The sequence below is a fragment of the Erythrolamprus reginae genome, chromosome 2 (genome assembly GCF_031021105.1).
Source record: "Erythrolamprus reginae isolate rEryReg1 chromosome 2, rEryReg1.hap1, whole genome shotgun sequence".
NCBI classification, from domain to species: domain Eukaryota; kingdom Metazoa; phylum Chordata; class Lepidosauria; order Squamata; family Dipsadidae; genus Erythrolamprus; species Erythrolamprus reginae.
Window position 1 is genome coordinate 198,620,613 of NC_091951.1, and position 10,128 is coordinate 198,630,740.

Below are 10,128 nucleotides of genomic sequence, written 5' to 3' on the forward strand. Positions count from 1 at the left end.
CACGGTAGTCATGGTGGTGATGGACATGCTCACCAAGATTGTCCATTTTGTACCTTGCACTAGGGTGCCCACTGCTCAACTCATGGCTCAAATGTTTATCAGCCACGTGTTTAGGTTACATGGGCTTCCGGATCGGGTGGTCTCTGACAGGGGAACACAATTCACAGCCCGGTTCTGGCGGGAATTGATGCCGGCCCTGAATGTGTCCGTATGCCTCGCATCAACGCAGCACCCCCAGACCGATGGAGGCACAGAAAAGGTCATAGGGATACTGGAGCAATACCTGAGGTGTGTAGTGGCGGATCGCCAGACTGATTGGTCCAGGTTCCTCCCTGTCGCAGAGTTTGCTTTTAACAACTCCCGCCACTCCTCGACCCGACTCACGCCCTTTTTCACCAATTATGGCTTCCATCCTCGCTTCTTTCCCTTGACCCTCCTAGATTCCCCGGTGCCTGCTGCCGAGGACTTCCTCTCGGAGCTGCAGGCGGTGACATGGGCATATTTGGGGAAGCCCATGATTGCTCTTGCAGCTGCATTCTGCACGATTTGAAGTTTCCGAACACTTTTCAAAGGTAGCCCCATGTAGAGAGTGTTACAGTAGTCGAGCCTCGAGGTGATGAGGGCATGAGTGACTGTGAGCAGTGACTCCCAGTCCAAATAGGGTCGCAACTGATACACCAGGCGAACCTGGGCAAACGCCCCCTCGCCACAGCTAAAAGATGTTTCTCTAATGTGAGCTGTGGATTGAGGAGGATGCCCAAGTTGCGAACCCTCTCTGAGGGGGTCAATGATTCTCCCCCCAGGGTGATGGACGGACAGATGGAATTGTCCTTGGGAGGCAAGACCCACAGCCACTCCGTCTTATCCGGGTTGAGTTTGAGTTTGTTGACACCCATCCAGGCCCCAACAGCCTCCAGGCACCGGCACATCACTTCCACTGCTTCGCTGACTGTTCTGTCTGGGTGCCCCCAGACTTCAACACCAACTGAAAAAAGCAGCCAGACACGCTGGTAAAAGCAAAGGCACTTTATAGTTGGGAAAACAAACACAGAGAAAAACCTGTTCTTCCCAACAGACAGGCTATGAGGCTTCACAGCAGAGTCATGACGGCCAGACAATACAGCAGACTTCTTGCTGGCACACCCACCACTGTAGAGAATAAGACCCACGCCTTTCCCCCCAAGGTTTCAGCCTTCAGGGCCACAAGCCAGAGTCAGAAACGCCAAAGATCACAGCTAGGTCCCAGGACTCCCAAAGATAATACTCCACAATACAGGAAGGGTGGGTCTGCCTTTTCAGCCTTTCTGGGGAGAACCACACCCAAACCCAGCTGTTGCCTATTTAGGGCTGGAAATACCTGGCTAATTGTCCCCTTCGTTGTGCTGCTCTTCTCTGCCTGAGATCAATGATGGCTTGTGCATTTTCATCCAAGGACTCCAGGCTGCTTGCTGGGGAGAGTTCCACCCCAGGGGACTCAGGCTGTTCTCCCTCTCCCTCGGCCTGATATTCCTCCTCCCCATCTGCCTGGGCCTCCTCCTCCTCCTCCTGTTCCTCATCCTCCCCCTCTGAGCATGGAGCCGGCAGAGGTTCAGCCGTTCCCTGAGGAGCCTCAGACGGAATCACAACACCATCCCCCCCTCGGAAGGCCCCTCCCCATCTGCCAGCGGAGAGGACGCGGTTTCTGGGGAAACCGGGCATGAAAATCCCGAATAAGGTCGGGAGCGTCCAACAACGCTGCTTCCACCCAGGAGCAATCATCAGGGTCCCCCTCCACCCATTGAACCTTGTATTGGAAGGAATCGTCCACCCACCGGGAATCCATAAGGGCATGTACCATAGCCTCAGGGAGGTGGTCACGAACACACGGGGCAGGAAACACGGGAACGTTGGGATGGAGCGGACAATCGGGAGGGACAGCAACTAACAGCGAACGGTGAAACACAGGGTGAACCCGCAAGTTGGCCGGCAGGGTGAGCCGGTAGGCCACCAGATTGATCACCCTTTCAATGGGAAAAGGGCCCAGGAACCGGGGATCTAATTTGTGTCTGGGTAATTCGGAGACTATGTATTTCGTGGACAGCCACACCTGATCCCCCACCACCAAGGGGGGCACATCCCGTCTGGAGCGGTCAGCCACTCTCTTGTAGTCCTCCTTGGCCTTATTCAGGTACCTTTTCACCATCAACACTCCACAGTCTGCATTGGTTGCCGACCAGTTTCCGGTCACAATTCAAAGTGTTGGTTATGACCTATAAAGCCCTTCATGGCACCGGACCAGATTACCTCAGGGACTGCCTTCTGCCGCACGAATCCCAGCGGCCAGTTAGGTCCCACAGAGTGGGTCTTTTCCGGGTCCCGTCAACTAAACAATGCCACTTGGTGGGACCCAGGAGAAGAGCCTTCTCTGTGGCGGCCCTGGCCCTCTGGAACTAACTCCCCCCAGAGATTAGAATTGCCCCCACCCTCCTTGCCTTTCGTAAGCTACTTAAAACCCACCTCTGCCGCCAGGCATGGGGGAATTAAGACTTTTTTCTCCCCCTAGGCCGTTACAACTGTATACATGGTATGTTTGTATGTATGTTTGGTTTTTATATATTAAGGGGTTTTAATTTGCTTTTAGTATTGGATTTTATTGTATATTGTTCATGATTGTTGTTAGCCGCGGCATATAAATCCAATAAAACTTGAAACTTGAAACATAAGCATAATAAATTGAGGCAAGCAGTTAATTAATTTATCCACTATGTTTTTTAATCACTCATGTCATTAAAACTGTTAACTAATCTGCTTGCCCAAGCTGACTCATTTATCAAAATATCAGACCCTTCCTATTTTCCAGTCCTGAACTCTGTACCTTTAATATCCCAATGTCCTACTGGACTTTTAAATCCACATTTCTCAAAAATCACTTTCTTTGTAAAAACGACACTATCTCCATCAATTTCTTCTACTCTGGTATCTGCCAGGATATTGGATCATAGTAAGATGGCCACCAGATTCTAAATTCAGACATCAGTTGTGGTGTACAGCAAAAGCTAAGCCTCAATATAACTGGAAGTGCATCCTAGATATTGTCTGGCCTTCACTGCCAATTTAGAATTTTCATGTAACATTTCAAGGTACAGTAGAAGCTCTGGTCACAAACTCTTCTGAGCATGACTAAATCAGATTCTGAACTAAAAAAAAAAAATCACATTTTTTGGTAACCCCCATATTTCCAAAATTAGGTTTGAGTCACAACCAAATCAGTTTGTGATCAAAGTAATAGAACAAATTATGGTCGTGACCAGAGGTTCTACTGTAGTTCGCTCATATTGTATGAAGAGATACATCAAGATCTCTCTTAGGTGATGCCAAGTTTTGAACCAGTGATCTATTTGATTACACAGTTCTCCCCTGCCATAGGAAGGATTAATAGCCAGTTCACTTATGTGAAAATAATGAAGGATGAGATGAAAATGGCAAAATGCACAATACCATTTTATTGAAGGTTTTCAAGCAATATTTGAAGAGTTTAAAAGTGATTTAAAATCATTATTTTTATGCAGAGAAACTTGTTCTTCCCAACTTGTGGGGTACATGCTTCAAACTGGAAGATTGATTATGTAAGAAATAGCATCATTTTAATCACAAGAGGAGGAGAAATGCAGAAGAGAAATGCAGGCGCATCCATCTCAGAGCCGGCAGCCCTGAATCGATGACGACACATCTCTTCCCTTGCAGTGGTTCCTCCAGGCAGGCCTAGAAGTAAGAATAAGAATATTGCATGTCTTTCCAAACCACATGCATAGTTGTTTGTTTGATTATGTAAAGTACTTCAAGAATAACAGAATATGAGAATAACAGAATTGGAAGAGACCTTTGAGGTCTCTAGTCCAAGTCCTCCCCCCACAAGCAGGAGACAGGAATTCCCAGATAGCCAGCGGCAACTATCTTTGATTCATCTTTCCTGTATATTGATTGCTAAAGTTCTTTGCTGGTCAATGAATTCATTTCCACCAGACTAAAATTCAACATTTTTTTTAATTTTAGTTAAAATAGTCCTAACTTTCAATTTGTCACAATAAAGCCTATATGACTAGTAATGCCTAAGAGATACTTTGATTCTGGTTTGCTTCCTCCTTCACAGGAGGTGAACTCATACACAGTGGCAACAAATCCCATAATAATAATAATAATTTTAAAAAATCCAAAACCAATATGGTGAAGCATGTGCAATCCTGGAAACTCAGGTTCTACGCATGTGCAGAAGAAGAAAAAACACCAGGAAAAAATCTCCACCCCCCAAAAAAATAAGGAAAAAAAATCAATATTTTTAAAAAGGGATGGCGGCCTCCAGAGACTGGCAACAACCAAATCATGATTCAATAATGTCATGGTAATGTCAACAGCAATTTGCTATCAGTTTGAGCAAACCATCCAGAACCCGGAGGAACCCACATTTATTTGTTTGTTTGTTTGTTTGTTTGTTTGTTTGTTTGTTTACTTACTTACTTACTTACTTACTTACTTATTTACTTACTTACTTACTTACTTATTTACTTATTTATTTATTTATTCATTCATTCATTCATTCATTCATTCATTCAGTTAGTTAGTTAGTTAGTTAGTTATCTAAGAAAGAATAGGAAAGAAGATATAGTAATAGAACAAATCAATGAAAAAATAGAAGAAGAGACATAGGAATAGAAGAAAGGTATAGGAGACATAGGAGGGCAATAGGACAGGGGACGGAAGGCACTCTAGTGCACTTGTACTCACCCCTTACTGACCTCTTAGGAATCTGGATAGGTCAACCATAGATAATCTAAGGGTAAAGTGTTGGGGGTTTGGGGATGACACTATGGAGTCCGGTAATGAGTTCCACGCTTTGACAACTTGGTTACTGAAGTCATATTTTTTACAGTCAAGTTTGGAGTGGTTAATATTAAGTTTAAATCTGTTGTGCTCTTGTGTTGTTGTGGGTGAAGCTGAAGTAGTTGCCGACAGGCAGGACGTTGCAGCATATGATCTTGTGGGCAATACTTAGATCTTGTTTAAGGGGTCTTAGTTCTAAGCTTTCTAGGCCCAGGATTGAAAGTCTAGTCTCGTAGGGTATTCTATTTTGAGTGGAGGAGTGAAGGGCTCTTCTGGTGAAGGATCTTTGGACATTTTCAAGGGTGCTGATGTCTGAGATGCGATAGGGGTTCCAAACAGATGAGTTGTGTTCGAGGATGGGTCTGGCAAAAGTTTTGTAAGCTCTGGTAAGTAGTGTGAGATTGCCAGGGCAGAAACTACGTAGGATTAGGTTTACAACTCTTGAAGCCTTCTTGGCTATGTTGTTGCAGTGGGCTTTGGCACTTAAATCTTTTGTTATTAGCATACCGAGGTCTTTAACCGAGTGGGGAATATCTGTGATAATTTGATTATTCAGTTCGTATTTGAAGTTCCGATTCTTTTTCCCAATGTGTAGGACATCTATACTTGTTAGGGCTAATGGGAGTTCAAATTCCCATCTAACCGTTTAGTGCTGCAGCCCCTTTTCCTATTCAACCAACGATTGGAGGTTTCACAAATGATCTCTCCCTGATTCTCTCCCTGTATTCTTTGTTTACCAGTTCTCTGATCCCATTGACTCTTCCATGGGATCAGAGCCTTGGTGTTTAAAAGGGCATCTGCCAAATTCTTCTGCTACCTGCCCCAATTCTGTACCAAACCCCAATGCTGAACTTGGGATAAAAGATTTTAAAACAAATGAGAAGCACAAAAGTGGGCAAGAGATGGAAAATTACTGGGAAGAAATGATCCAGCTATAATAGTCATCAACAAACCCCTCTAGCAAGAAAAATGCAAATTGCTATATTTGAGAAATTGTATTTTACCATCAGGGTTAAAAGTTGTACAATAATTTAAAGATAATTAACTTTCAAGATAGTTCAATTGCTACCCAACATTACAAGTGAAAGATGTTAATGAAAGATTGACTTACCAGGCATTCATCCCTTGGGGATCACGGACAATTCTCTTAGCACACTCAATATCATCTGTGATGTCGTCATTTGTGAAAGCTGCCAGGAAAGACAAACTAGATGTTTCCAAAAAAATTCCAAAGACTTGCATAATATTGCTATTTAAAGCAGATTCTTACCCAAGTGGCATTTTAGTTGTAGGACCTCAATAGTTATTATGCAATGCATTCACTTCTTTAACAGTGTAACCTACTTTTTATACAACTGTTGTAGAGCATGAAATACCATTTCTCATCCTCTAGCCGGATAGAGTAACAAGTCTGAAAAGTGTAGAACACTAGCAATCTCTTAATGCAGACTTCCAGACTGTCATTATGCACTCTTAGATAGGAGTGAGAGAAAACCCTCACCAGAGTCCAAGAACCAGATTTCTCTGACAAAGGGCAGAGAGCACTGAATCAGGTTGCTTGCTAGTTGCAGTTCTAGTGCTGAAATTGCTGCCCCTGGGCAAGACATTGATTAACGGTGTGGTGGGTGGTGTGGAGGCCCAAAAAGAGATATGGCTGTGTAAAGGAAGTTAAAGGATTTGTGACAATTTGGGAAATAGAGTACAAAGTGAAGGAGAAGATTGAGGAAGGGTAAGAGGCCAACAGAAAATATGGTGGCTAGGATACTATCACAGATAACCCAAGCAGGAACTTTGAAATGGCAAGAACAAAGCAAGAACTTTGAGAGGCAGGATGATTCAACACCAAAGTTCGTGAAGCGCTGGGCAAAACTGAATAGGTACAAAGAGCACTAAAGGAGAAGAAGGATTAAAACTCCTGTTCACCTTACTTATTTCCCCTTTTATTATTATTATTTATTAGATTTGTATGCCGCCCCTCTCCGTAGACTCCCCTTTTCTAGTGTAATAGGTACACTTGATAGTAGGTCAGATCAGGAAACAAACACTAAAAGGATTGCAGGAATATTACAACACAACAACAACAAAAACAATAACAGAAGTTTGAAAGCTCCTAATAACTTTTGCATTATTTTCATCAAGATACTTCATTCTGTATATTAGATGTCTTACCACTGCAAGGCTTATTACAGCCATTAGCTGTAGGGCCCTGTTTATTGTCGCACCACAAGCTGTTGTTTATCTGGAAAATCCCATAGCCACGACTGCCATCTGTGTTTGGTGGCCCCACAGCTTGGCTGTTGAATCTGCTCTCATGATAAGCCATGCAGTTCCCTGGAAGAAAGCAAACAGACAAAGGAGTATAAAAGGTTACTGCTATAAATGAAAAACTATCCTGGTTTCTTACACAGCATATTTAACCATCTTCAATCATTCTTCCCCAACTAAGGAAGGATCCAAGGACCGCTCCCTCTTGAAAACCTTGACCAGGCTAAAATAGAGAGGTAGAAAGAGTAAACTCACAATCGCCCAGTGTGACCCTGCGATATCCATCCATGCCAGATCTTTTCAAAACTGAAGACAATTCACACATTTGAAATACTTTTGCTTCATTGGCTGCAATGAAGAGGAAGAGGAGAGTGAGAGTTAAGGCCTTCATTGCTGCAGCTTCTCAGAGGAGAAATTCTGACTTCTCTGGTGCAGCTACTGGATTTTATAGTCACAGCTTGTGAAAGTAGAAATTCAAGATTGAATGATAATAAAGTATGTAGCAATAGTAATTCCCAAACTTGAAGCAATAATGGATTAAGAGAGGATGTTGAGGAGAAAGACGAAGAAAAAAATATATTTAACTATCATTTTTAATTTTCTAAAAAGCTAAACCAATTAAAAAAATATGTGAGAAAAGCACCAGTCATGATTGAAGCCATATCATTTTTTATATGTTTTGCATGTGACGTATGTGGAAAAGGAAGAGGGCATTTATTGTGTGGTGGATTGCTGCCTTCTTGATTTTTTTGCACCCCCTTTCCAAAGACATTCCTCTCTCTCATTTGGTAGAGTTTTCTGTTTGGTTGCTTCAATACAACTCTTCTTCCAGTGGGGGGGGGAGTGTGTTTTTTGGTCTCGTGAAGTTTGCAGAGAAATGCAACATACTGAAATTACTCAGAGAACTGTATTTTATTTCCTTGGTTTTATTGCCTTATTATCCTCCTTGATGGCAATCGACAAAAAAGAGGGAGAGCTAGAAAAGTGAGGATGAGGTTGTAGTTTTGTATTTTCGGCTTTTATAAGAGAATCTGACATGGATGCACAATGAATTAATACCTTCTAGCAACTTGTAACTCTTGACATGATGCTTTATTTAAAAAAAAAACTTTCTGAAACATTACCTTGAATTCTGTAAATTTAATTTGTTTGATTTGTGGCCATGGTGAAGAAATACAGAGAAAAATGAATCGCTAGAGTAAAAAATACCATGTTAAATTAGTCACCAATGCCTCAAAATAACATTGATTGATTATGTGTCATCAAGTCTCTGTCAGCTGTTAGTGACAATATACAATAAATATTTTTTTCCCACCATGATCTGAAAATGCTGAATTGTGCAACCAGTCTTTGTAAATTATTCATGGTATGCAGTGAACTTTACATAAGTTGTCCCAGAAGACTATTCAGAAGCCAGATCTGGTCATGAAGTGGGCAGCAGAGGCAGGGAATTCAAGGCACTGGTTTTTATCTGCAAAAGCCCTATATTTCTGATCTGATCAATTAAACAGTAATACGTCTTGGATCCCAGAAAGCAGGAAAGTCTTAACTCTCCATCCATTCATAAAATTTCCCCCAAAATTTCTCTCTAATTTTTTTCTGCTTTATATATTAATTTTATGCAAATATTTGGAAATAACTTTCTATTTTGCCTCCCCCGGCAGTTTTCACAGATTATTATTATTCTCCAAGATCCACACAGCCTCCACCCTGCTCTCTTTTAAAAGACCATGAACCCCTTTCTGCTTCCTCATTACTGGCCCTCAGTGACATGACTCCGTTCCTGAATGGGAATCATTGTTATGAATGTTTGTGTATTCTGCACTTCTCCATATCAACTTTTACATGGTTCCAAATTATTCCTTTTTGTTTTTACCATGGTTACTTGTATTCAGATAAATAGCTTCCAAATTTTCCAGGAAGAGCCAAAAGATAAAGGAGTGTTCATGCATATGCTTTGAGAATGCCCGGTAGTGCAGAATTTTTGTCAAAAAGTGGAAGAGGATATTAATAGGATGTTAAATATACAATGGATAATTACTAAGGAAATGGCAGCATTAATTAAAAGTAATGCGATGGGATAATTTAGAGGAATTGGGTTGGAAGGATGCGACAAAATGGACAATGCAAAATTGGTACCGGTACATTGTGGACCATATTCAATTTGAGATTATGGATAAAGGGATGAATTCGGTTAATGAAACTGACTTGCGACAACTGATGGGATGATGGGACAAGGTAAGATGATATATGGCAAGTAGAATACGAGACCAAGCTACAATGAATAAATTGGAGTCACTCTATAATATAGATATTTTGCTCTTGAGTTAAAATCATATATATAAGATACACCCCCAATTTGGTGGTGGGGTGTGAATGCTTGTCTGGTGGTGGGTACTACTCGCAGAGCACCTGTTTTATGTTGTTTGTGTGTGTTCATATTTTAAAGAAATCAATAAAAATATTAAATTAAAAAAAGTTTCTTCTTCTGCTTGGCCTCAAGGGGCAATTTTACTCTTACGTTATCGAACATGTAAAAGGGGCATGCATAAGTGCACCAGTGTGCCTTCCGTCCCCTGTCCTTAATGTTCTTCAGGCATCATTCCTGTTTGAACCAGCAAAAGTGGAAAAACTATTTTTGATGCAAACCCAGAAAGTTTACATTGAGATCATCTTTCCAAGTTGAGGACTTGGTCTTCTATTCTTGCCCTTCTAAAATGGCGTAATCTTGTGCTGGGTCAGATAGGAAGTCTGGATCAGCCTCAAGGCACCAATCAGCTTTTCCAAAATGGTGGCCCAAATTGAATTTCATTTCTTCTCCAAACTGCCATTTTTGGGGGACTTTCTATGGCCATGGTAGTTGAGGAGAATACCCAGTTTCCCCCAAAATAAGACTTCCCCTGATAATAAGCCCAATTGGGCTTTTGAGTACATAGTATTAAAGTAAAGAGCTTATTTTAGTGTTCAAAAAAATTTAAGGTGTTAATTATTTTGGGGGAAACATAG

At 41.9% G+C, this 10,128-nt stretch overlaps 1 protein-coding gene across 1 annotated transcript; it reads right to left on the bottom strand.

Moving 5' to 3' along the window:
- Positions 1-3,464: 3,464 nt before the first annotated feature.
- LOC139158760 (lysozyme C-3-like) lies at positions 3,465-7,529 on the bottom strand. The gene is made up of 4 exons (XM_070736094.1): positions 7,378-7,529; positions 7,027-7,188; positions 5,969-6,047; positions 3,465-3,741 (listed from the first exon to the last, which is right to left on the bottom strand). Exons 1-4 carry the CDS (start codon positions 7,511-7,513, stop codon positions 3,675-3,677), a joined length of 444 nt encoding a protein of 147 aa, XP_070592195.1. The 5' UTR covers positions 7,514-7,529; the 3' UTR covers positions 3,465-3,674.
- Positions 7,530-10,128: the final 2,599 nt, after the last annotated feature.